Raw genomic sequence first — 27,834 nt, forward strand, 5'->3', positions numbered from 1 at the left:
TCATTTTCCTCACTTGCCTAAATTCTACAGAAGTAAGTGGTTTCGTGTGGGTAGGAGATTCCACACAAATTTCCAGAGGCTATAGCTGTGGGAATAATAATAAACCAGAATTTGATCTCAGAAAATTTCTGAAAGAAGAAAAGCTGCCATGCTTTTGGTGATTTCTTCCAGCTTGAGGAGTCAAAGCAGAGGAAGAAGGGTGCAGAGAGAGGGAGCAGTTCTCTACTAATAAGCCTATAATCTCCTCCATTCATTGCTTCCCATGATGCCCCTGCCGGCAACCTGCCAGACTGGCCACCGTTCCTTTTTTCTTTCCCTCTTATAAATCGCTTCTTTGGAAATTTTTTCAAATGCCATTACTCCTTTTAATTGAGAAGGTGATCAGAAGCAAGAGAACAAACAGTATCTAAAATGAGTCCTGTACTCCATGTCTTTCCTTATATTAAGTAATTGATACAACAGAATGTGCTAATAAAGACAAATCAGTGCAAATAGAATCTGAATTTTGTACTTACGCCTAGATTTGCCTGACATCTGAGCATCCATAGCATCTGTCTAATAAAGATTTGGGGTAAATACCTGCTTATGGTATCGGACAGTTCATAGTGTTACCACTGTATCATATTACTGCTAGCAATAGTCATTTTTCATTGGGGTAACTTGACAATTTACAAACTATCATATATTATATATGCATAGACTTGTCTTGATATTTCTACTCAACTTCACCTTGATAGATTCACAATTTGTCAAATGACAGGTAGATAGTTAATAGCAGAGTCAAGGCTTAAAGAGAGATCTCTTATCTCTAAATCCAGTTGTTAAACTTCTCAGTCATTTATCACTGCCAGCTCTTCATCTATGCCTTCAGTCTTGCTAGAAATAGAGCCATCCCTCTAGTTGAAATAATACTCCATAGTTGTTCTTCTCTATCAGAATTAGTGTACTGTTTCACATAATTTTTGAATTAGTTCTACATTTAATTATCTTTGTATAAGATATTATGAGATTTTTTTGATGGATATAAGGCTGCTACTGCCAAGAAAATAAACAAATATTAAATAAAGATTTATACCTTTTCTGTAACCATCAGTGAGTACTTAAAAGTTAACCTAAGAAAATGTATAGTATTATATCCTTTGGCTAATTTGACTTTCTGCCAAGCAACAGTTCTCAAAATTATAAAGTATGGATGTCTTTTAAAAGTTTGAAAAGCACAGAAAATAATTCTAAAACTCTCAAAGAAGACTTTATTATTGCTCTGTTTCCTGTCTCTGCATATATAACTTTTTCTTAAATATGTTTGGGATTCTGTTTTAATTTAACATTATAATCTGGACATTTGTATTCTTAAAAATTCTTGAGAATATCTTTTAAGTGATATTATGTATGAGGCATATTGCTACTAATAATGACAATAAAAGAGTAACTAGAAATTTTAAACATTAACATCTAGACATGAATAACATGAGCCAATTTCTAATTTTTTCAGACAAATGCAAGGTTCCTGTCTGATCATTCCAAACCAACTGCTGATTCTCTGAGTTCCATCCAACAAGCTGAAATATTAGTAACACCTAACAACACTGCAATCCCCGTGTTAGGGGTTGAAGATGCAGAAAATGAAAAGGAAATTGCAGTATCTATAGACCATCCCAACCATGAGGTAAAAGTAACATGGTAACACCATTATAATTTTAAAAGTTTCCAATTTACCTCATTCTCACTCATCTCAGCTTAATTTTTAAAAGATGATGATCACATCAACTGTCTCCAATCACCAGAAAAACTGTGAGAATTAGCGAGTTTTACACCTTCGGCCAAGGTGCTATATAATCCTGTCAGTTCACAAAATTCAAATTCAGGTTAAACTTGTAGTTACAGAATATAAAGAATGTCCTATATGGGTTTGCCTGATATTATGTGAAGAAAAAGAATAATAAATAATAGGTATTGGCTTGTGAATTATAAATATGATGCAAATATTCCATTATAATTTGTTTCAAAAGCAAACTTCTTTTCTTTTAAGGCTGAAAAATCTTCAGTACTAAAGTCAAAGGAGGAAAATCATGACCAGTCAGCAGATCAGGGGCAGAGTTACAGCCAAGAGCTTGGATTACAGGATGAAGAAGAAAGTGAAAGTGACTTAAGTGAGAATTTGGAGTATATGCCATCTGAACGTACATTGGACCTAAAAGAAGATATGGGTGAGCCTCAAAAGAAAAAACTCTCAGAGAACATTGATCTCCTTGCTCCTAATATTAGTTCCATTGTAGATCCTAACCATCAAGAAAGCATCACAAAAACAGAAAAAGAACAAGAACAACCAATAAATGATTTACATCCTCAGCTGAACAAGAGCAACAAGCATAGCCAAGATGTAAGTGATCAAGGAAACCAAGAGCAGGACTCAAATATTCCCAATGGAGAAGGGGAAGGGGAAGAAGACCCAGGTGAAGTTGGTACCCACAGCAATAACCAAGAAAGGGAGAGAATGTTTCCCAAGGAACATTCTAACATCGAGGAGGAAGACCGTACCCAATCTGATGATGTTTTGGAAGAGTCCAGTCAACCAACTCAAGTAAGCAAGATGCAGAAAGATGAATCTGAGCAGGGTAACCAAGAACAAGAAGAGGATAGTTCCAATGCAGAAATGGAAGATGAAACTGCATCAAAAATTAATAAACACAATCAAGATGCTGAATGGCAGAGCCAAGAAGAAAAACCTGAAGTTATCAGCGACCATGAGGAGATAGATAAAAAGACTGTTTCTGAGGCTCTGCTTGTGAAGCCTACTGAAGATGGTAACATCATGCCTAGAAATCTTGGAGCTAATGATGATGGTGATGATGAGCCCAGACACGATGCAAGTGATGACTATGAATTCATCCCAAGTGAGGCCTTCATAGAGGCCGAAAGATCTCAGTCCATTTCCTATCACCTCAAATATGAAGAAGAAAGAGAAAGAGAAAGAGAACGTGAGAATGGAAATGTGGATGCCAGTGAACCTGGAGAATACCAAGGGGTGAGATTCTTTACAATGATGCTTTTCCAATAGAGTAGTCAGCTTTATCAAGAACTATCCATGACCTTTCTCTGTGCTCTCACAGTCTCCTATGCCTTTCTATCAGTACATTACTAAAATATATTAAAATTATTTATTTTCCTCTGCATCTTCATCACTAGGCTGAAAATACCTGTTTTATTTGGGTTCCCCTAGAAGCAGATCCTGGATTTTAGTACAGTTTATTTGAGAAGTTCAGGAAACAAAGAGGAGAGGAATATGATAAACAAGGAAAGGAAGCTAATCAAGTGTACATCATTAAACTGACATAAAACACATTGCTTTGGATTACCCCATTTGGAGAGTGAGAGAGCTGGGATATTTATACAGACTGAGAATTGCTAGGAGAGGTGTTAATACCCCAGCACTTTCGGTCTGTCCTTTGAGCAGGCCAAATATACTGCCATGGTTTTTCAGGCACATAGATGCAGATACAGGCAGTTGAAAGTGCCTGGAGCTCACTAGAATGATAAACTCTGACAGATATGAGGGATGGGAGACACTGATGACTACTGCTGTAATGTCTTGAGAGTAGATGCTATGTAATATTTAAGTTGAATCATCAATGTCTAGGAAAATACCTCTAACATAATAAGAGATCGAGGAATATTTGTTGATTTAGCTATAAAGATTAAGAATAAAGACTTCAGCTACAACTTGATTAAGCAAACACACACCAAAATGATAATCAGGAAACTGCAGCAGAGTGGGAGTAGGGGAAAAGCATACTGTTATTGTCTAATCATTTGGAGCTTTCATGCAAAACCCCAGCAGCCACCCACCAGGAGGACTTGACATAGCTTTTGGTGGCCAAGGTCAATAGTAACTTTGATTACCGAGAACTCTGCTGCCACTTTAAGGTAGAGTTTTATTACACTTTAGAAACCTGGTAAGAAACCTGGGGCACCAGGGTGGCTCAGTTGGTTAAGCACCCAACTCGTGGTTTCAGTTCAGGTCCTGATCTCCAGATCATGAGATCAAGCCCCATGTAGGAATCTGTGCTCAATGTGGATTGCGCTTGAGTTTCTTTCTCCCTCTCCTTCTGCCCCTCTCCCCCATGCTTGTTCTCTCTCTCTCTCCCTCTCTCTCTAAAATAAATAAATAAATAAATAAATAAATAAATAAATAAATAAATCTTTTTTAAAAAGGGAAATGGTAAGAAACCTTTATCAACAGCTTCATAGAGATTACTGATGGAATTGTGTCTTAACTATGGAATCACATGATAATACTACATTTCTAATGTTTTCCCAAATCCAAAGGGAAGGTTCCAGCTTTGTTCCCAATGTTAGTTCCAACTTTTATTGAGTAATCCCCAGAGATATAGTGCTGAATCCAGTTCAAGATACAAATGGCTCCTGTTCTCAAAGAGTTACTATCTTCACAAGTTATATTTGTCTTTTTGAGATCTGAAATGATCTGGGTATGAAACGCTTTGTGAAGGTATAATACAAATACGTAATACAAGTTATGTAGGAGCTTTTCCCCTAACTAGACTTTAGCTTCTGCTCTTGTTATTCAAAGGCCAAGAAAGCAGAAAGCTCACTGAATGAAGATGAAAGTTCATATGAAAACAACAGAATGGTGCACGATATTGGTGAGTAGAGCAAGCGACTTGTGATTTATCAAGGAGGAAATGGAATGGCCACATTAGGCTCTCCTCAGTCCATCATTTGTCGTTGCTTCACAGAAATCTTTTCCCAAATCCTCCCTAAGGAAATGCTCTTGTAAATTGTTGACATTCTCTTGGACACATTTGATATACAACTATGGGAAAACGTGTTTACAAACTGGAAATCTTGTAATATTAGTATGAAAGCTAGATTCTTTTCTTCCTAAATCCTTTTGCTTCCAAGAAGAATAATTCTACCTTATTCGATTTCAAGTCCATAACTTACTAATGAATTTAGACCCCATATTTAATTCAGACCTAATTCTGAATCGCATACCCCAATCACAAACATTTTTAATTTCACCACCATAAAATTTTCGTGGCTTATTTAGCTTATGATCAGTTTGGACAACCTTGAAGTGTGGACTCCAGACTATGGCCATTGTAAGCAGGCCACGAAGAGCTATTTGTTCTTTTTATGTTTTGTTTGTTTGTTTGTTCTTTTTAAATCCCCAATTCAAACGGCAGAGAAAATCTAAACTGTTGCGTAAAACAGTCTGACGCCCGAGGATCCCATTTGAACATTAACATATCCATTAAAACAGTTTTTAATATTTTCCCAAATTTTCTCTCCTTGATGAAAATGAACATAATTATCTGGATGAATTTGAGATTCCATACTCAGTTTAGCTTTGCTCATGCTTCCTGACCAAATTTTTCTGTTAGATTCTTGCATGAACTTCCAGTGTAAAAGGGGACACATCTGTAAGGCTGACCAAGAGGGAAAACCCCACTGTGTTTGCCAAGATTTGGTGACTTGTCCTCCTACAAAACTCCTTGACCAAGTAAGTATTCTACAAAATAGTCTTGAAGGGGCCCCAAATAGTGATTTGAATGAAAGTGGTTTGCAATTGAAATATGTGTGTGTGTGGGGGGGGGGGAGACAGATACCCAGGTTATCACCTAAAACTTAAAATAATATTGAATAGGAAAAAATGCCAGCAGAAACAAGGAATTTCAACTGTGCCCTGAAAAGGTAATAATGGCATTGATCTCCAGAATTCATTTTAAAACTCACTGTATACTTGGAACATCTGCAGTTTGCATTCTACTGAGCTTATCTAGAGCTAGATTGTCAACACCCGTGGTATAATTTAGTTGATTTTTTTTTTTTTACCCATTAAGACAGTTATGATTTTAATACCTTCACTTACCTGACCACATCTTTGGCACGACACGGTTGATCAGTCAACTATGAGCTTTAAGGAGCAGGGTGTTTCCCCAATGTACATTCAGAAACATGAGCTTTTTGTCCTGCTTGTCTGTCCTAGGTTTGTGGCACTGACAATCAGACCTATGCTAGCTCCTGTCATCTGTTTGCTACTAAATGTAAACTGGAAGGGACCAAAAAAGGGCACCAACTACAGCTGGATTATTTTGGAGCCTGCAAATGTAAGAGTCTGCCTCTTTTGCCAACCATCATTGCTGAGAGGATTTGGGGTGAATCTCTGCGTATCTGAATAATATATATACATACTCATACATGCAAACAGAAGAAGGCTAATGTAGTTCTGAACCTAGGATGCTCATTAAAATCTATTTGAGAGACTTAAAAAAAAAAAAAAAAAAAAAAGAACGCCCAGGCTTTAACTTTAAGAGATGGATTTCATTGGACTGGGTTAGGGCTTTGATGATGTTTTTTCATTTGTTTTTAAAGTAACCTAGACAATTCTAATGTGAAGCCAGGGTTCAGAACCACTATGATAATGTTACCACTTAATAATTGAGACGAATCATTGGAATTTTGCTAAATTACTTATCCTCTTCCAATGTACATTGTCCTTGCCAAGAGGCTTTATGACAATATATTCTTCCAGAAGTTTTTTGAATTGTTTTCCTTCCCCAAGATACTCTCCATGGTGTTTGAATCTCCTTATCACTAAATAATTCTCCATATTAGCAGTGCTTACTGATATTTCCAGTTCTCCTCTCCTTCCTGACACACAGAGTATTAAACTTCTCAGCCCTCTGGACATTAAATGTGGCCATATGAGTTGCTTCGTCCGATGAAATTTCAGCAAAAAACATCCATTTGAGTTCTGGTTAGATGTATTTGAGAACTAGTATATGGTCCTCTCTGCTCCCTCCACTTTATGTTGAGATGGTGGTGTCTTCAACATCCTGAGCCCAGGAGAAACTGCCGTGAGCAGGACCTTCCTGCCAGCTTGTATTGGACTTGAATGTACAACACAATGACTGTAGTTAACACTGCTGAATAGTATATCTGAAAGTTGCTAAAAGACTAGATCCTAAAAGTTCTCATCCTGAGGCAAAATAAAAATTTTTGTGACTTGATGAGGTGATAGCATTAACTAAACTTATTGTGGTAGTCATAGCACAATATATGGATGTCAGGTCATTTTGCTGTGCACCTTAGACTTAGACACAGTGCTGTATGTCAATTATATCTCAATAAAACTTAAAAAAAAACCCTTTTGTTCTTTTAAGCCACTGAGATTTAACATTATTTGTTACTGCAGCATAACCTAACTTCCACTTTTGTCTCTATTCTCCTAATAAATAGTTCTTCTGTCCTCCACCTCTAAATTCCAACTTTCTGAGTCTAGAATGGTGGTTCTCAGTCTTGTTTGCATTATCAAGTTATCTTTGTAACTTTTAAAACATCCTGATGCCAAAGCTCCACCCCAAACTAATCAAATTAGAATTTATTTGAATGGAACCTGATATCTGGTATGTTTTTAGAACTCCCTAGGCAGTTCTGTTGTACCACCAGGGTTAAGGACCACTGTTGTGATGGTAGGACAATCAGCGTCCACCAATCACGAGATGTTGTTAAGTTTACTGTTATGAAGACTTGCCACATAAGATAGGAGTAAGACCCAAAGATTAAAATCTGTTTTCTTTCCTCTTGGAACAGCTATTCCTATTTGTACAGACTTTGAAGTGACTCAGTTTCCCCTAAGGATGAGAGACTGGCTCAAGAATATTCTCATGCAACTTTATGAGCAAAACTCTGAACATGCTGGATATCTAAATGAAAAGCAAAGAAATAAAGTAAGTTATCCACAGGTCAGCTAAGTGTCTATCTACAGGTCCTGAGGAAAAAGGATGTGTGTGTTGTGGGGAAGAGGAGGCCTACCTCCCACTGCATATTAGCAAGAGCCCACTTTGCCGCTCCACACCTGCTAAGTTCATATGTACTAACAGATTAGTAGTGGTCACCATTCATGCCACAAGATTTGAGACATGGCCAAACCACCCAACTCCTACTCGAAGGGCAGCAGCCTGAGCAAGGACTCTTTAACTCATACCCTAGAGCAAGCCCTAGTTGAGCAAAGTGAACCTCAATTCAGCATTTATATATTCAGGTACAGATATATTATTTAAATTGGAACATCTCTTTTTCCCCCATTGGCCAGGCAGATTTATGATATAAGAGAAGTCCCCTACTTGCAAAGTCAGTAATATATTAAGATTCAAAAGTGCAGAATATTTATTCCAGAAGTTCTCAGGGAAAATTCATTCATCAAATAGCTATTAAGTGCACCTTAGGTATCTAGAATTGATTTACATGCTGGAGATAAAGCAATGAACCAAACAAAAATCTCTGCCTTTAGAAGCTCACATTTTCAATTTTTTTCTTTTTTTTATTTATTTATTTTTTAATTTATTTACGATAGTCATACAGAGAGAGAGAGAGGCAGAGACACAGGCAGAGGGAGAAGCAGGCTCCATGCACCGGGAGCCTGACGTGGGATTCGATCCCGGGTCTCCAGGATCGTGCCCCGGGCCAAAGGCAGGCGCCAAACCGCTGCGCCACCCAGGGATCCCTCAATTTTTTTCTTTAAAAGGAGTGAGTTGTGTACAGGGAGGTTAAATGCTTTATAGACAAGAAAAAAAACTGCGCTAGAACCAATTCATGTATATATCTACATATGCAAATATGAGATACATGTAAATATATAAACATGTAAATAAATATGAGATACATGTAAATATATAAACATGTAAATAAATATATGAGATACATGTAAATATATAAACATGTAAATAAATATGTAAATATATGTACAAGATGGGATGAAACATGCTATGAAGAAAAAATTAACAAGAAGGAAGCTGTGCATTAACTGTGTCAGATGCTGTTTACAGATGTAGGATGAGGACTGAGTTGGCCACTGATTTGCCCTGTGGTCATGGTCTGTGGTGACCACAGAGTTGATCTTGACAGAAGCTGTTTCTGCAGAATGGAAAGGAGAAAAGCCTGAATGGATAGGGTTCAAAAGAGAATTAGGAGGAAGGATGTGGAAGCAGCAAGTATAGACAGTATTTTCATGACATCTTGAAAAGTGAGATGGGTAGCAGCTGGAGGGGAATGTGAGCTCAAGAGTCCCATCTACCAATGGGAGATGGTAGAGGATGTTTGTATGCTTCTGGTAGTAACCAAGTAAAGAAGGAAAAACTGATGAGGAGTAGAAAAGGTGCCCAACTGCCATTGGGTGCTCTTGAGGAGATAGGAAGGGTTAGGCTCCTGAGCACCAGTGAAAGGCTTATATTCAGAGCACAGGAAGTTCATCCATGATAACAAGGAGAGTAGTTGGTGGATACGGCCATGAGAATGGGTAGAAGTTCGTTCTAATTGCTTCCAATTAGTTCATGAGTGACATCAGAAGCCAAGAGTTTTATATTCATTGCCCAGAAATAATTTCTGTCCTCTCTCTTTAATACATCATCATGAAGGCCTTGAGAGCATTCGATACAAAACAGGGAAATTCTAATGGGGGTGGCCAAGTGGTGTTACACCATGACTAAACTGATCCTGAGCAGATCCTGGACAGAAATACACAGAGAATTAAGAATAGAGTATGCCAATGGGGGAAAAGCAAGACTTTTTTTTTTTTAACTAATAATTTTGCTTAGGTCAGTTTAGCTCCTTTCATTAAAACATTCTCATACTATGATGAATAGTACCTGGTTAAAAGAAAAATCAAAAAAGACTTAAACTTCTTCTGAAAACCACACTTTTTTTTAAATGTTAGCTGTTATTCTAGGTAGAAAGAAGAAAGTCTATGTGTTGATTAGAAAGTATTTCATAAAAAAAAAATAAAAATAAAAACATAAAAAAAAGAAAGTATTTCATTTGGCCTTATATGATGGCCTGGGCTTATTTTACTCTGACATGTCGCTATTACTCAAGTAAAGTTTAGCAAGTGATAATTTCATTACCCTGATTCCCTGATGATATTCTCCCTTCCTAATCCCAGGTCAAGAAAATTTACCTGGATGAAAAGAGGCTCTTGGCTGGGGACCATTCCATTGACCTTCTCTTAAGGGACTTTAAGAAAAACTACCACATGTATGTATATCCTGTGCACTGGCAGTTTGGTGAACTTGACCAACATCCTATGGACAGGTAAAAACTCTTTGCCTTCCCATTACTAGATCATCTCCCTCATATAATGTCTTAGTTATCTATAGAAAGATAATTCTAAACAAATTTAGGAAGTTTTCCAGTTCTGATTTAGAACACTGAGATCCCAAACAAATGTGGGTAGGTGTCTAAACACAAAACTGCTTTGAAAATAACAGAATATGGCCACATCATCATTCCCAAGTTTAGATGTTAAGACTCAGAGACTCCTTCAATTTTTTCTCATCCTTGATGCTAAATTCCTAAGACAATCTGATTGGCCCAACTTGGGTCAAGTGCCTACATCAGGAACAACTGGGTTTGGTCAGTGGATAAGAGCCAGGTTGTACAAACATAATTGCTGGTGGGAGCATCCCTATAAATTTAAGATGGTGGGAGGATACTTCCCAGTGAGGAAGAAAACTTTGTGACATCCTAAGTGCTATCTACCTTACCCATAAATAGTTTATTTCATTTGCAAGTTTTCATGAGTGTACTATTTATTTGGCATACTTAGCAATAATCTTGTGGAAGAGAAATGCCTTGGTTATCCTAAAAGTTAACTTTGATATGCAAGCTACTCATTAACATACTGCCATTCACTTTATTGCAGAGTCTTGACTCATTCTGAGCTTGCTCCTTTACGAGCTTCTCTGGTGCCCATGGAACACTGCATAACTCGCTTCTTTGAGGAGTGTGACCCCAACAAGGATAAGCACATCACCCTGGAGGAGTGGGGCCACTGCTTTGGAATTAAAGAAGGTAAATTCATCATCAGCCCAAGAAGAGGGGTGTCCTTTTCTCCCAGAGATCCCTAAGCTCTGCAGCCCTCCTAGGGAGGTCCTGCTGTGTGTTCAGATTGAAACCTCAAGACAGCAAGGGGGCAGCATCCCAGGTAGGACTCCTTCAGTGCACATGCTGTCATTGCAAGGTTATTTCATTTTTCCCTTATGATATTCTGTTTTCAAAGGGTAACAGGTGGGAATATTTAGAGGATACTACATTGAGGTCTTAGCAGTTGGCTAAGCCTAAGAAAATGTCAATCCAGAGAGCTGTGCCAGATGTCAGAAGGCTACCCTTATGACGAATGAGGGATTTTATATACTTTCTTAACCTCAGTATTAGTCCACACTTTAAAAAATCATATATAAAGAGTAAAACAGCAAGTCTGATTCTGCCAGTGGAAGATATCAGAAAAATCTTAGAATTCATTACTAACTCATTAAAGATTGAGCCTCTTATCACAAGTTGTACCCAGGTATTATGCCTTTAATCCACACCGCACCTTCAGTGACAAAAATCATCATCATCATTCTCATCATCATCATCATCAGAGGGTTCTTTATTTACTCCTGCAGTACAAGAACTAAAATTTAGACATTTGTTTTGCTAGGTTATGTATTAATATATTTCCTTTTATTTTCCTAAGTTAAAGTTGATTTTTATGAGCAGGCATGTTTTTAATAAGCATGTTTTTTGAAAGATGTTCAAAAATGAGCAATCAGAACTGCTTGCGCAATGTAAATCAACAGTAGACATCAAAAGCAGAGGTTTCATATTTATGTTCACAATATACAAGTAGGATGAATGTACAGCCAATCAATAAAGAAAAATAATTTCATCAAAGATCAGAGTTTCCCAGAAAGAAGCAACCTGTGTGACTTCACTTTTAAATTATTCTTTATGGTATGTAGAATGCCTTGAAATTAAAGAGAAAGAGCTAAGAGTAGGAGGATTACTTACTTATTGATAGTTAAGCAGAAAAGGTTAGTTCTTTTCCTCTGCAATATCATTTTGTGAAATAACCACAATTGTAATGAACAAAGAATGTGTATTTTTGCAAGCATTGAGTGCTTTACATTGGTTACCTATTGCTGCATAACCCATTACTCTAAAGCTTAGAAGCTTAAAATCTCACAGTTTCCGAGAATCAGGAATCTAGGAGTAGTTTACTTGGATGGTTCTGGCTTGGGGTCTGCTCTAAGGTTGCTCACATGGCTACTGTTGAGAGGTTTCATTTCCGCACTATGTGGTCCTCTCCATGGGATTGTTCACAGCATGGCATCTGGTTTCCTCCAGAGGGAGCGATCAGAGAGAAAATTAAGAGGAAGCAAGAGAATCCAAGACTGAAGCTAAATGTATTTTATAACCTGATCGCAGAAGTGACATACATCATTTCTGCCACATTCTGTTGGCCAGACAACCCTGCTGTAATGTGGGAGGAGCTCTTGGAGGCTGGCTATGACATACGTGTACCCTCTTAGTACTGATAGGAAATTAATGAGCTACTGAGGCCCAGACCTGCATAAATAATAACCACTTTTCTTCCTAACATCTATTCTATAAACTCAAATATATTCCTAAAAATGGCTAAAACTATCTTTTCTAATTCCCATGTTAAAAAGGACAAAGTTTGAGATCTAGCAATTTCTGGGTGGAGTCTTTTGGGTTTTCCACATAAAGTATCATGTCATCTGTGAAGAGTAAGTTTGACTTATTCTTTGGCAATCTGATTGCCTTTTATTTCTTTCTGATGTCTGATTATTGAGGCTAGGACTTCTAGTACTATGTTGAACAGCAGTGGTGAGAATGAACATCCCTGTCATGTTCCTGACAGGGGAAAAGCTTTCAGTTTTTCCCCCATTGAGAATGATATTCACTGTGGGCTTTTCATACAGCCACTCTGGAAAACACTATGGAGATTCCTCAAGAAGTTAAAAATAGAGCTACTCGATGAGAGGTATTTACCCAAAAGATACAAATGCAGAGATCTGAAGGGGCACCTGCACCCCAGTGTTTATAGCAGAAACATCCACAATAGTCAAATTATGGAAAGAGCCCAGATGTCCATCAAAAGATGAATGGATAAAGATGTGGCATATATATAAAGATATATGTAAAGAATATTGCATATACTTATACAATATTCATATATAGTATATATACAATTATAGAAAATGTATATATACATTGGAATATTGTGATATATATATATATATCATGTCAAATATCTGTTTGACATGAATGAATAGAACTGGAGGGTATTATGCTGAGTGAAATAAGTCAATCAGAAAAAGGCAATTATCACATGGTTTCACTCATATGTAGAATATAAGAAATAGCACAGAGGATCGTAGGGGAAGGGAGGGGAAACTGGGAAGAAATCAGTGAGGGAGACACATCATGAGGGACTCTTAATTCTAGGAAACAAACTGAAGTTTGCTGGAGGGGCAGCAGGTGGGGAAATGGGATAACTGGGAGATGGGCATTAAGGAGGGCACATGATGGGATGAACACTGGGTATTATATGCAACTGATCATTGAACTCTACATCTGAAACTAATGATGTAGTATATGTTGGCTAATTGAATTTAAATTTTTAAAAAAGGACAAAATATACTGAAGTACAGCCACCCCACTCCGTCTACTCCACCATTATCAAAAGGCAGGAAACTTAGCTGGGACAAGACATATTTAATGCCCTTTTATAAAGCTTGATTTTAGGGGAGTGATATTGGAATAGAGGCCATTTATTTAAGGAAACCAGTTGTGCTTCACTGTTCTGAAACTTCTGGCAACTTCTCAGCATGTAGTCTCCCTCAGGCTCTGTCTGGGAGGAGCAGGAAAAGCTTAAAGTTCAGTGACTCGAAAAGCTCCTAATGATCTTGTTTGTTCACTGTGGTTTGGCCATGATGACATTTTGAAGAAGGGAAAGAATTATCACATAGTAAACCAATAAAACAGATATTTAATATTCAGTCAGAATAAGTAAACAAGTTACTGCTTTGGGATGTAGCTAGGGAAAACAAAACAAAACAAAATATTTCTAAGTATGCCCCTCCTTCCCTCATGGCTGAGAAATCTACAGAAAGACCAGATAAATTTTAGCCAGTGTTTTCCTGAATTTTAACGGACTTTTATCTGAGCTAGATGTGCTCAAATATTTTAGCTCTGTCATTAACTAGTTATGTGAATTAGGGCATACCACTTAACCTCAACAGGTCTCATCTTCCTTAGGTGTAAAAATGAGTTTTAATTAAAAGGTGGAGGAGTCTTATTTATTTAGTGCCTGTGACATACCATGTATTGACATATATCCATGTTAATCATTAGAAAGACCTTCCAAGTGAGACCAACAGGGCAAACAAGTCAGATCATCCTACTAAACCAATTAAAGGCATTATCCTAAGAGTACTGGAAGATCATTAAAGTATTTTAAACAAGGGAGCGATTTCACTGTATTTGTATTTTAAGAAAGATTCTTTTGGTTACATTGTGGAGTAGCCAGAGAAGAGTTGAGACGATGTGTGGTAAGTTCAGGCACAGCTGATGAGTACTTGAACTAGGGCAGTTACAGTGGGGAAAAAGAAAAGGAAACCTATTCAATATATATTTAAAACTATAAACAAATTCAAGATATATTCAAGAATATAAACATATTCAAGATGTATAGAAATAATAAGACAGAGTTTGCTAGGAAATGTGTAGGGGCAGGGAACAGACAGTAGAGAGATTGAGAGAAAGAGAAGTATGACACCCAGGTTCCCTGCTCAGGCCAGGCGGGTAAACAGAGGGATGAAGATAGAAAACACAAGAACAGAAGCAGATTTGGGGAAGATGGTAACTTCTGCTTAGGACGTGTTGAACTTTTAAGTACTTGGGAGACAATGTGCAGTTGAGAGTTGAGTATGTGGGTCAACTTTTCAAGACACCATTTCGGAATTTAAGTACATATTTGAGGATTATGAGCATACAGAAATTTGTTAGCACCACAGAAGGGAATTACTTCCCTAAGAAAAACGTGTTGAGTTACGTGGAAAAGGCCGCAGGGTTGAACACCAAGGAACAACATCTGATTGGTAGCTAGAGGAGGAAGAAGGAGTTTATGAAGAAGAATAAAAAGTCTACTGAAAAGAAGTCTACTGAAAACAGCATAATGCCATGTCAAAGGAGGTGTTCAAAGAGGAGGAAGAGATCACAGTGCCAGATGCTGCTGAAATGCCAAGTAAGATAAAAGACTCAGAATATTCCTTTTACACAGAACTAAGGATATCCTGGGTGGCCTTTGTAAGAGCAGTTTTAGTGAAATGGTAGAGATGGAAGCCAGATTCTATAGGCCGAGAAAGAATAGATGAGAAATGGTAAAGAGTGGCTGTTTGAAAGCAAGGTAGAGCTAAAGAGGAATATAAAGTTGAGGGAAAGATCTATGAGGATAAAATAAGGTTGAGCATTCATTCATTCCTTCATTCAACAGAGGTTTACTGATGGTCCACCTAGTGCCAGGCACTGTTCTCAAGGCTAGATATGCAACATATTTAAATGCTAATAGGAAGGTCCCAGTGAGGAAGGAAAGGTTGAAGATGTAAGAAAGAAAAGCAAAAGAGGAAAATTAGAGGAGAATTTCTTAGGACGGAAGACATCCTGGGCACAAGCAGGATTAGCCTAAAGACAACAGGAAGGACATTTCTCATCCAAACAACAGAAACAAGGCAAAAAGTATGAGTACAACAATAAGTAAATTTACAAATAATGAGACTAAAATGTCCATTTTATAAATGAAGCCATTGTTCAAAAGAAATATGCCAAAGTTCATAATCTTTCCAACTCTTGGGCAGAGACTTATATAGGGCAGGAAAATTACCTGGTGTCCCAGACAGGGTAGTAGTTAATATGAAAAAGAAGTATGACTTGAAGTTTCCTTCAAGTTAATCTGTTTAAGTATTTATTCAACAATTATTGAGTGAGGGTGGGCCATAATGGTAGGAGTGGTCTTATATCTGCATACAGTGCTACTACAATACCATTGACTGTGTTCCTTATTCCTTAACTTTTATCCCTGTGACTTATTCATTCCATAACTGGAAGCCAATCTGTACCTCCCACTCCCCTTCACCCATTTTGCCCATCTCCCCACCCCCCTCCCTTCTGGCAACCATCAGTCTGTTCTCTATATCTGCTTTTTGTTTGCTTATTTGTTTTGTTTTTTAGATTCTGCGTATAAGCGAAACCAAATGGCATCTTCTTAAAAGCTTCACAGGTGATGCTGATGCCGTACCAGGGTTGAGAACCATCCTACAGTATAATTAGATGGTTTCTCTAATCCTCGAGCTCTGACATTATTTGTTTATATTCCTACTCTGGCTATTTTCTAAAAGTGTGTTTTGTTTCGTTTTTGTTTTTTACAGAAGACATAGATGAAAATCTCCTGTTTTGAACTAAGATTTGAAAGAATTCAAACATTCCAGCATCCTCCTCCATTTCTGACCACTCCTGAAAATATATGCAGCCACAATACTTGTAGATTTATATTTAGCAAAATGTTTGCATGTTTGAGAAGACAATGAGAGTAATTGCTTGCTAACAGTGTATGCACCAAGCATTTAACATTAAGCTTTGGAAATAAAACTTTAAAATTAAATAAAGTCAACATATGCAAAATACTGTGTGCTTTTTGTGAACAAGAGTTTTAACTCATCCCTCTCTGCATCCATTTATGAAATACTAATTATAAAACTTGAAGAAAACACTACATTCATTTTGTTCATAATATCATGTACACTTCAAGAAAATGGAATAGTGTTCTCTTGTTTTTAATGTGCATTATTTTCAGTATCTTAATGTCCTAATAAAAATCTAAATCTAACTCAAGTTTATTTCCAGTCATTTATTTAAACAACTGCATGTGAAAAACCAACTCAGGACTCACACTTCAAATAAAATTAAAACTACACTTACTAGACCCTACTACTACTAAAAAAAAAAAAAAAAGAGCATGGTTGGGGGAGATGTTTCCTATGGGAAACAAATATTCAGCTGTTAAATGGTAGATGCTTATTAATGCCCTTTGTTGCGATGTAAATTTAAATAGAAAAAAATTCAAGTGCTTCCTACTAAGTTAAAATAAGGATGATTATTATGCACTGCTTAATACAATTAATTCTAACTTTGGTGCAGCTCTCCATGTATGTTGGGGGAAAGGGAGGTCGTGCAAAATTTCTACACATTTCATGTCCTCAAAATAAAGATAATATAAAGACAACACAGACAACAGAAAGTTCTGAAGTGTCTTAATGTCCAGTGTAGTCAGAGGTAAATATTACTACTGTAAATTGATAGCAAGAAATCATTTCAAAAGAGAAAATTTGTGTTTTAATTTGAACTCTTTCTTCTTTCATAACTATTAATACAGTAAAGGCTAGATAGCAAAATAATAAAACATCATAATAGAGCTTTTTCCAAGGTCTGAAGCAATGAAAGAAACTGTCGCCTTCTGTACGCTACTTAACAATTATTTAAATGAAAATAAAACAGTTTTGTGTTACATATTTTCTTATCTGAAATGAAAGATGTCAATGCAATTTTGTTTACTTTTTAAAATAATAAAAAATGTGTTGTTGTGGTTGTTAAGAGCCGTCGTGATGCCCCAGGGAATTTCATCTGCAGGAACTTATGGAAAAGTTGCTTTTTATCAGAATAATTTTCTCTGATTAACTTCAAAATTGTATTATCTCTTTTCTTAGCTCTGTGAGTCACTTGTTCTTAACCAGATCACATCACATCAGTTATTTCTAAATAATTGAGTTCAATTCGATTAATCAAAATCTAAGTATTATATATAATTTTTTCCAATTAGGGATATAATTTTAAACTATTCCAAAATTCAGAATTTTTTATGTGTGACTCCAAAGATATGTCATGAGAAATCTTAACTAATGACAGTTATAAATTTGTGAATTTGTTAGGAACACTGAAATTATATTTGGAGGTATTAAATTACCATTTTGAATGTTTTGGAATAGTGAAAAGTGATTTTAATTCTAAAGACATTACCTGTTTATTTAAAATGGGTTTTTTTTGTTTATTTTAAAATGTTTTATTTGAAAATTAAGATCATTTTGGAATAACAAATAATATTTAATAATAGAAAATTTTAGAACCTTAAATCTTTCTGTCCACTGTCTCCCTTGTATATTGCTGCCCTAGATGATATGTTATAGATGTAATTTAATATTCTTGGTAGTCACAACTTTTAATTGTGGTGTGTTTGTGATAAAGACATTGCTCTAATCCCAACCAAGGAGATGAAATTATTCTCTCAGTCACCAGTCTTTAAGCCCTATCTCTCTGAGATACTTTAGAAGTTGGAGTTCTAGTCTGAAACCAGTTATTCAGTTTAGCTTTAAATCTTGTGACTCATATTGCTCATGACCATAAACGCATTAGTAATATGCCTTAAATACTAGATGGGCATGCAGATTCTAGAAGATCACACTGCTCCTTGACTTCGTTGCTCCGAGGGCCATTTGAAGCAAAGGTAATTAAAAAAACATACAGTATAATCTGGGCTGATTCTATTGAACTAGGTAAAAGAATGTAAAATTTTTTTCATGTTGGGTAACTTCATGATTTCTAACAAGCCCACTTATGAAAAAAAGAAAATTCAAAGGTTTGGATCCAAAAGGAAGAAAAATATGAAAAAGAAACCTGAAAAAAAAAGAGAAAGGGAGATAAGTTGCCTAATTCAGGCAAAGTAAAATTACATGAAGCTAAATCATAGTTGAGTATAAAACACATATAAAGTAGTTGAAGAGTGACTTTTATAAAGAGATATCCCTTGCTTCGGATGCTGGGGGCAAGTCTTAATAAAAATGTAATGAATTTGATTATTCTTCCAAAATTCAATTTCAGTGGTTTGGTTTGAAACCCACATGGCAAGTTAATTTGAATTAAATGTGATTTAAGACCATAAAAATGTTTGCTTTCAGAATCTTCTGACCAGTAAATACCACATTGATTTGCTTTTTTGAATGTATTCATATTTACTCATATTGTGCTATTCTCTGCCAACCCATTATGATTATGCCTTACAAGATTTTTTCTCTATTGTTTTCTTCTTGAGGAATAATTGTCAATAACAGCATCCAGACTATGTGAAGGTCTCTAAGTTTCATGTGGGTAGAAGCTCAAGGTGGATTTATTTATTTATACATGCTTAGTCCCCAATATTAAGTATGATGCAACATTCGTGTTTAAAGATTGGTGGGTAGAGGTCACAAATTCAAGTAACTTCAGGGGCTAAACAGGTATACATTGAACTGTGAGATTATAAGGAAGAAGAGGAATTGTATGCAATGTTATGAGCCAGAGAATGCATGTCTTGTCTAAAGGCATTCAAAGTTTTTTAAAGCACTGTTCTAGGCTTTCAAAACCTGACTCTGGAGGCAGAATTTAGCCTGACCACTATTGCAACGCTTCTAACTAAACAGCTTATTTACAACAAGAATAGGACTTAGAAAAAAACTAAAAATGATCTTCTAATCCTTCGATTCCAGACTCTTCCTTCAGAATGAAATTTCTCATTTTAGCTGGCCTTTTGAGCACTGCCACTGCTCTGCCCATTCCTGTGAGTACACCTCCTCCATTTTCCACTCTATTTCCATTCTAGGGATGGTATTTCTGGGCTAGGAGGCCTTTCCTGTGTCTTTTCACTTCACAAAAGAGAAAGGTATAGTCCAGGAAAGTTGTAGAATCAGGAATTCATCACTGGTCCTTAGCCCTTGCTCTTCCCAGTACAAATCGCAGTCCTACGTGCCATCTGCCAACTGGGTGACCTTGAGCAAGAAACTAACCCATGGCTTCCCAGTCTGTAAAATGAGTCATAAGAATGACCTCAGAGTAGTGCAAAGATAATAAAAAAGCACATAAGTCCTAACTGGAAAATAGGAAGCTCTCAAACTTAGCAAAATAGAACTCCCATTCCACAGTGACCTAGGATTTAATTATGCAGTTTGAATTGAGTTTCATTTACAGTATCCTTACACCAAACTGTCTCCTGTTGACAGCAGCCATGCCTTCTACATCTATACAAATGAGATCTAGGAGTGTCATCTGTGTCAGTTATAGTCTGACTAAGTAGGACACCAGTTAGACAAGAAATCCTCTTTCTAGCGCATTGTGTAACCAAAGAGCTTTCAAAGTTTGTGTTTGGGGAAAAAATTTGAATTTACAGTTCTATAACTCCTTTCACTTTGAACTTGTAGATATTGAGAACTAAACTGAGAACACTGTTGATTCAGAGATAAAGAGGCATGGGACATGTAGTTACTCTTAAGAAATATAAATAAAACCAGTATTTGGAAGTAAGTTTAAATGCAAGAAGTACACCTTCTAAATCACTGGACAAAATTAATTTGACCTTTCCCCATTAGATATTCAACTGTTTTTCATTTCAGAAGTGAAGCTACCCCACTGGTGGGTGTACTGCTCAGTAGTGGTCTGTTACCTATTCTCATAAAATGTCTTTGTAATGAACACTGTATTGCCATACGTTGCTTCACCTTGTTGCTGTTGTCGTTTTACAAGCTTGAACAATATGGAGGAAGTTCCAGTGAACAGGTAAATTTCTAGTTGTATTTTCAAATGCCGTATTCATCTTTTTAAAAGTTTATACTTGTCTGAAATGACTGACGTCACGTTTCTTTTTACAGAGATTTGGCTTTTACCCGCCACAAGGACCACCGTTTTTTCCTCAGATCCTGTTTCCGCCTCCTCCACAACTGCCCTTGGTAAACATGGGTTTGAAGAATCTCAAATTACAAAAATATTTATTATTTAGATGATGGATATTAAATTTCCCAAATTTTCAGACCTGAATATGAGCTTTAAGAGGTTGCTAGGCATCAGCTATTCACACCCCCACCCTGCACAGCTTGTGATGGAATGTGAGAAGGGGCTAACAAGTTTTCTCCTTTGAATATTCGGTGACTTCTTCCAATGTCTCTCTACACCTGCCATCAAAAAGGTGTCCATACTGAGTTCCTTTGACTATAATGAGCCTAGTTGCTCTTCATGAAGAAAATACTAACCTCTTTTTACTATCTTTTTCTAAATCATCTTGCTGCTTTTTTTCTCAAAAGTTTTTTTTTTCAGCCTTCTGTAACATTTTCTCACAGGTCAAACAATACAATTATTTTGTTCTTCCTGTTAGATACTCTCCAGTCTCTCCTAATATCTGGATTCTTATAACATTTTTAAATAAAGGCCAGAAGAGTGCTAAATACATAATAGAATTTCCTTCACTCTCTATGTAATAGTTAATTGGTACAAATAACATTCATTCAATTAATATTCACTGAATGTCTGCTGCATGATGGGGTCTCTAATGAGTGCTTGAAATACAGAGACATGAGATAAGTTCACAGTCAGATGAGAGAGATTCATAAATGTAAAAATGTGATTTGACGAGTGCTTCTAGATGCAAATACAAAGTTGGCTTAGGCTGTGGGCCAAAGATGTCTTTCCCAGAGGAGACATTATCTGAGCCGGGTCACAAGGAATGAGGAGTGGGTGAGGTACTACAGACAGAGGGAACTGCAAATGGATGGGATGGACCTGAGAATGACAGGACCATTTGGGAAAATGATCCGTACCATGAGGCTGAAACACAGATTGGAGACATGTTAAACTTGGACAGTCCTTAAGCAATGATATTTTGAAAAGTTCACACACATTTTAAAACAGCATTTTGCTTAACTTCTTGTCTACCACCTATCCTTAAAATAAACATGATTTTGCCTAATTTGAGTTTTATATCTAAATGTAATAAACACCTACCATTCGCTTGTATTTAATTTCAAACTGTTATTTCTCAACGGTAAGTAGGCTTTTGGAAATTTGTCACTGAAGTTACAGTCGTTAATGGAACAGTCTTTCTTTTTAATGTTTTCACATATCCTTCTTGAATAGCCACTAAATTTCTACCTGCATTTATCATTAATTGTTAATTTTGGTTCTAGTCAAGGCTAGAAGCATTGTTTACCTTTGTTTTTGTTTTTTTTTGGCTGAAATTCAGTAAGATTTGGTAATGCAAAATCCTGAAGTTTGGGGTTATAATTAGAATGTAGGAACCTCTGTTAACATCTTATATAAATAAGTCTGTATGGCAACAAAGAATCACTAGAATTTGAAATGGAAACTCTTCCTTCCACTAGATGGCAGAGTTGTATTAAAAAGCCGGCAAAGAGTAACCTGTTGAGGAAGTGGCTTTGCAAGAACTATCAAATACATAAGACAGATTCTTTGATTTTAGATTAATTTAAAATCCATTAGTATCTAAAGCTCCACCAAGTAGAAAGTGGGCTCCCTAAAAGCTTATATAATTGCTCAATAAATACTGGATGGATGGATGGATGGATGGATGGGTGGATAAATGAGTTAATGAGGAAAAAAAGCTAAAATAAAACTTTATTTACTCCTCCCTTTTTCCTCCTCTTTTCTTTATAGGTTCCAATTCCTATTCCTTTGCCTTTTCCTTTTGATCCAAATCAGGTAAGTATACTTAAGTGTGCTTTAAGAAAGTACTTAAATGAATGCAAAACAAAAACTTGAAAACTCTTTAGATTTAATTGGAGAGAAACCTGATACCAAGGATTAATAGCCATCATTCTCTTTTGGACCTTCAGTTATCGATATTTTTTTCTATTTTGAGTCATTTACTGTACAAATCTCATATACCCTTGCAAACTGAACGACCTAAGACCTAAAACTTACCTTGATCATGTGGAAGGAGCCCAGGAAACTAGTAGAAAAAGCATTTAAAGACAAATAGTCTAGGGATGCAAACTGCCATTTCATAGTTTGGAGTGATCTTGAATTCCTTTGAGACTTACTTTCTTCTAGAGTATAAAATAATGAAAATGAATGATTTATAAAGTCCATTTTGCCTCTAAAATCTTATGGTTATACCTGACATTAATGGGGGTAGGGGGGAAACATTCTTATTGAAATGGAATCTGTCCTAGAATCCTTTGAACTGGATTTAAGATAATGGTCATGTTATAAAAGGATTAAATTTCACTTTGACAGGATTTTGCTGAATGGAGGGAAAATTACATATGAGATTGACTTAATCACAAATCAAAAAATGTGTATAACATATTAATACTAAATTTGTTAATGATACTAGTATTACAATGATAGGAAATGACATTACTAAAGTTTTCTCTCATAAGAAGTCATCCTAAAATATAGTCTTTTTTCCAACCTAGTAAGCATAAGTTTAATGATCTTTTCAAGAAGTCCCTACTTTGTTCGGAGACCACAAAAGAAAATGTGGACTATATGCTTCTAGAGATAGTAGGTTTGTGGAAGGAGTTACTTCAAATATTAGTGAATATGATTCTTAATGACATAATTTTAGAAATATAAGAATTCTAAAAAGCATGTTTTCATTAATCAAGGTAATATAAAATGTATGAAGACAAGATAAACAAAATGCTAAATTACAACTCTTTGATTATGTTATTGTGCTTCCTTTATTCTAGGTCCTGACACTTAATGATCTTATAACGGTAAATATATCTGCCCTGTTAATCTACTAAGTTCATAAAAATACATTTAACTTCCTATGTAAGATAGGCCAGTTCATCATGAAAATTAGTATCTTTATTCGTCTACATTTGGAAACAAAATCAAGCACAGCTGTTAAATTCAAAGCAAAAAAACAATCTCAATGCATGTAGACAGTTCTACATTCATTATTCAATTCATCCAAACTATAAATTGACAACCTCTTCCATCACTGATGAGGCTGAAAATGAAGAGTCAAAAGACTTAGACCTACAGAATAAATTGCTTTAGGAGAAATGAAATAGACTTGATTATTTGTTCACTAACAAAGCATTAGCATAAACACATAATAGATTAAAAATTATCCAATCTAAATTCTAACAGGTAATATTTTTTTAACTGAAATGCACACAATTCGACTTTTTAATGAAGCCTTTTAACGATACATTATTCAGAAACTTAGTTTATAAAAACTCAGGAAAAATACTTGAGTGGAGTTACGAAAGAGAACACTAAAAAATTCCATTTCCTCTAAAAACATGCTTTTCATAAACATTTTCTGAAATCAAGACACATCTCACAATAGATACACATATTTATTTAAAGATATCATTTTTATTTAACTAAATGGTACATTTTACAATTGGTGATATCTTAGAATCAAGGATATGCATATTTTGTAAAAATGTCAGAAACTTAGACCTAAATCATTTGTATGCCTGAGAAAAATTTTCAGAATTCGAGACTATTTAAAGCCAACTATCTTAAGGTATACTTAAATGTCCCAGAACCTTGAGGTCAAATAGTTTCTGACTCTACTCAATAAGAACTTAAGTCTCTTGAGTTCAAGTGCTAGTGCTCTCCCCACAATCCACTCTATTTCAGCAACATTATTGTCCATTTCCAAATGGCAAACAATAAAAATTCTTGCGTATTTCTAACTAAACATGCTTTAGGAAACTATCTTCAACAATTAATTACTGATGACTATAAAATTAGCAAGTTCACCTCTACATCAAAACATGGTTGAAAGACCACTGGCCTGTGGTGGGAAAGTTTAGATTCTAAACTCACCTTTACAATTAAATTAACTATGTGACTGTGGGTAAAGGTATAGTTTACCTTCAAGGTCTCTTCCAGTGAAAATAGTGACTCCTCAGACACAGAACCCATTCAGATTACCAGATCTGAAGACTTACTTATACTTTCTTTTACTGAACTTCTTAAAAGTACTATTGGCTGGGGCGTCTGGCTGGCTCGGTCACTGGAGCATGTGACTTGATCTTCAGGTCATGAGTTTGAACCCCATGTTGAGTGAAGAGATTAAAAATAAAATCTTTAAAAAAAAAAAAAAAAAGGTGCTGTTGGCCGCAACCCATACTGGGAAGAATTCTGAAAGAATAACTTATAGAATTGCCTTATCTTCATAGTCATAAGAATTTTTTTTCTCCCAGTGATCCTCGTTAAGTCAGAAAGCAGAAAGAGGCATCCTAAAAGAACAAACACTACCTCACGTATTGTTCTTGCCTAAGAAAAAAAATGGCAGTGTTTAGACATGTTCTTGCATATGTGCTGGGATGGACAGCTCTACAAATAGAGGGATTCACCTTCTTTCAATGGTCAATTCCTTGAGCAAGCTGCCAGTCTGTTAAAACGGAACTGTGCAAACTACAAAGCAATACTTTTCCAGTGAAACTGCTTGTCTAAGCAGACCCTTGAAGCAGAGTATTCATAGTTGTCCTAAAATTTTGGTTCAAGTATCATTCACATAGGGAGTTTGCATAATTTAAGAAACACAACACTCGCATGGATGTGTACACAGTGAGTTTTTTAACCACTCATATCAAATTCCTATCTTTCAAATATAGTGAATAGTTACAAGAAAATATTTTTTTGAATTAAGGGAATTTAGATATTGCCTATTCATTTTAAAATCTTACATCATGTAAATAAAGCACTAAACAATAAAATGGAATTAATTTTTCAACAAAGAGATTCATTTTTTTTAAAGATTTTATTTATTCATGAGACACATACACACACACACACACAGAGGCAGAGACACAGGCAGAGGGAGATGCAGGCTCCACGCAGGGAGCCCGACGTGGGACTCGATCCGGGGGCTCCAGGATCACACCCTGAGCTGAAGGCGGCGCCAAACCGCTGAGCCACCCGGGCTACCCCAAAAAGAGATTCATATAGAAAATATTTTAGTTACTATGTGGACTGAAAAAATAAACCCTCTAGCACTGATCATTGACTTTTCTTCTTTCACAGTTAATCACTTCTATTTTGAACCAACTCGGGGTAAGTTCATATAAATTTTTAAGCCAGTGTAAATTACAACCCTATTTAATGGACTGAAGATAGTATCTTTTTTTTTTTTAGGGTTTCTTTGGGGTAAGACTTTATTTCTATGATTTTACTGATAAAAGCAAGTGACATTTAATCTCAAGAAAGGTAAGAACAATTCTCAACTATAAAAACATATGGCAGAGTCATACCCAACTGACTTACCCAAATTAGAGCTCCTGAACTATAAACTCTGGCTCTTTAGATCAGAATTTCTGCAAGTCTAAAAAAGGTATTATTTTCATAACGTCCATGCTATGTGACAAAATTTTAGCTTACAGAAACATATGTAGTATTAGGTTGAAATTTCAAACAGTAAATTTTACCTCAAGCTTGTTTTTGTTTTATGGACAATTCCTGTAAGTAGTGAGAAAAGTCAGCATGAAACTATCACATCTAGAAATGGCTTGATTTCCAGGCAAGGAAATACATCTCAACACAAATGCATCAGCTTGCTGGATGGCAAGGCTACAAACCTTGAAACTTTGACTCTCATCCAAGTTTATTTTCATTTAAAATATATACAAAAAAATATATTTTTTAAAGATTTTGTTTATTTATTCATAAGAGAGACACAGAGAGAGAGGGGCAGAGAGAGAAGCAGACTCCATGCAGGGAGCCCAATGTGGGATTCCAGGATCATGCCCTGGGCTGAAGGCATACGCTAAACCACTGAGCCACCCAGGCGGACCCGTATATTCCTTTCTTAAGTATCTGAATTAATGTCAATCAAAAGTATATTTGGTATGTATTTATTTTAATCCACCCTGAGAGAAGCTAATGAGTCAAAATATTCTCAATCTCAATTTTGAGAAAGAAATTGGATTTCACTCAATGAAATGAGCAGGATGAGAGACATGAGTGGAAACAAAGAAGAAATTATGGCAAAAATACTTTCATATAATAAAACTATAATTTGTGTTTACTTTGGCAGAAATAATTCTCTATCAGAAATTATATACGGTGAGTAAAATCTCCAAATACCTTTCAAGCACTATTATGTGCGTTAAAAATATTTTTATCTTAGGAGTTTAATAGTCTCAGGTCATGTCCATAAGGATAAATTAATAGAATGATGAAAGGTGTACTGATGAAAGCAGGTAGATTAACCTACTTAAATTACAAATGCTCTCTTCAAAGGATGGATTTTTAAATCAGTTTATTAAAACTTCACAAATATGTTAAGAGTATAAAACCAATGACCACTTCTTCTTTTTTTTTTTTTAAAGATTTTATTTATTTATTCATAGAGACACAGCTAGAGAGAGAGGCAGAGACACAGGCAGAGGGAGAAGCAGGCTCCATGCAGGGAGCCCGATGTGGGACTCGATCCTGGGGTCTCCAGGATCACGCCCTGGGCTGCAGGCGGCGCTAAACCGCTGCGCCACTCGGGCTGCCCCCAATGACCACTTCTTATACTGTAAGAAAATATAGCATTTAGCCCTAAAAGTAGTTAGAATTTTCAAGTGCCCTCTTTAGCTACCAAATATTTAGGTTTTAAGTAATTACAGTCTCATGTAGGTTCAGCTTCCATTTAAATTTGAATGCTTTCAAAAGCTTAAGAACACCTGCTAGCAAGAAAAATACTGGTTGCTGCCACTTATCCTTAAGATATTATCAAATAAACTCTTTGGGCCAAAATTTCTATTTCAACCACACTAGCTAAATCACATGTGGCCCTAAAGTCATAAACTATAACTGTATTGCTATGGATAATGTGAGTACTGCTTCATATCTTTTTTTTTTAATTGAAGTTAAATTTGCTAACATATAGCATATCATCCAGTGTGCGGCTTCATATCTAATCTTCCGAAATGCATACTTAAAGTGACAAATCATAAAAACTTAATAACCTTAGTAGGGAATAAAATACAGAATAGGTTTAAGAACCAGGCAGACCAGGATTCAAATCCCAGCTCTGTCCCTTACTGAATTAACCTTGGGACAATCTTTCTAAATGTATTTTTTCTATTATTTAAATTAAATTAGCCAACATATAATACTTCATTAGTTTCTGTTGTAGTGTTC

At 35.9% G+C, this 27,834-nt stretch overlaps 2 protein-coding genes across 4 annotated transcripts in view; both read left to right on the forward strand.

The window, feature by feature from the left end:
- Positions 1-17,514, forward strand: part of SPARCL1 (SPARC like 1) — a 44,532-nt gene extending 27,018 nt beyond the window's left edge. For all 3 annotated transcript variants that reach the window (XM_055313212.1, XM_055313213.1, XM_055313211.1), the window contains 9 exons: positions 1,493-1,666; positions 2,030-3,025; positions 4,589-4,661; positions 5,403-5,521; positions 6,008-6,128; positions 7,615-7,751; positions 9,962-10,110; positions 10,721-10,869; positions 16,293-17,514. In XM_055313212.1, the coding sequence (XP_055169187.1) occupies positions 1,493-1,666; positions 2,030-3,025; positions 4,589-4,661; positions 5,403-5,521; positions 6,008-6,128; positions 7,615-7,751; positions 9,962-10,110; positions 10,721-10,869; positions 16,293-16,321 (1,947 nt within the window). In that variant the 3' untranslated portion in view covers positions 16,322-17,514. The remainder of the gene's footprint in view (positions 1-1,492; positions 1,667-2,029; positions 3,026-4,588; positions 4,662-5,402; positions 5,522-6,007; positions 6,129-7,614; positions 7,752-9,961; positions 10,111-10,720; positions 10,870-16,292) is intronic.
- A 1,937-nt stretch (positions 17,515-19,451) lies between these two features.
- Positions 19,452-26,817, forward strand: LOC129501842 (uncharacterized). Its single transcript, XM_055313138.1, has 7 exons — positions 19,452-19,510; positions 20,470-20,502; positions 20,595-20,672; positions 22,390-22,434; positions 23,430-23,456; positions 25,732-25,761; positions 25,843-26,817. The coding sequence occupies exons 1-7, from the start codon at positions 19,454-19,456 to the stop codon at positions 25,894-25,896; spliced, it is 324 nt and encodes a 107-aa protein (XP_055169113.1). The 5' UTR covers positions 19,452-19,453; the 3' UTR covers positions 25,897-26,817.
- The last annotated feature ends 1,017 nt before the right edge of the window (positions 26,818-27,834 follow it).

This window comes from Nyctereutes procyonoides, unplaced genomic scaffold, assembly GCF_905146905.1.
Source record: "Nyctereutes procyonoides isolate TBG_1078 unplaced genomic scaffold, NYPRO_anot_genome, whole genome shotgun sequence".
NCBI lineage: Eukaryota > Metazoa > Chordata > Mammalia > Carnivora > Canidae > Nyctereutes > Nyctereutes procyonoides.

Bases quoted from the DNA above. Each gene is read 5' to 3' on its own strand.
- LOC129501842 (XM_055313138.1), top strand. From the start codon at position 19,454: ATGAAATTTCTCATTTTAGCTGGCCTTTTGAGCACTGCCACTGCTCTG. The intron at 19,511-20,469 runs GTGAGTACACCT...TCGTTTTACAAG, and splicing joins CCACTGCTCTGCCCATTCCT to CTTGAACAATATGGAGGAAG. The intron at 20,673-22,389 runs GTAAACATGGGT...TTTTCTTTATAG, and splicing joins CTCCTCCACAACTGCCCTTG to GTTCCAATTCCTATTCCTTT.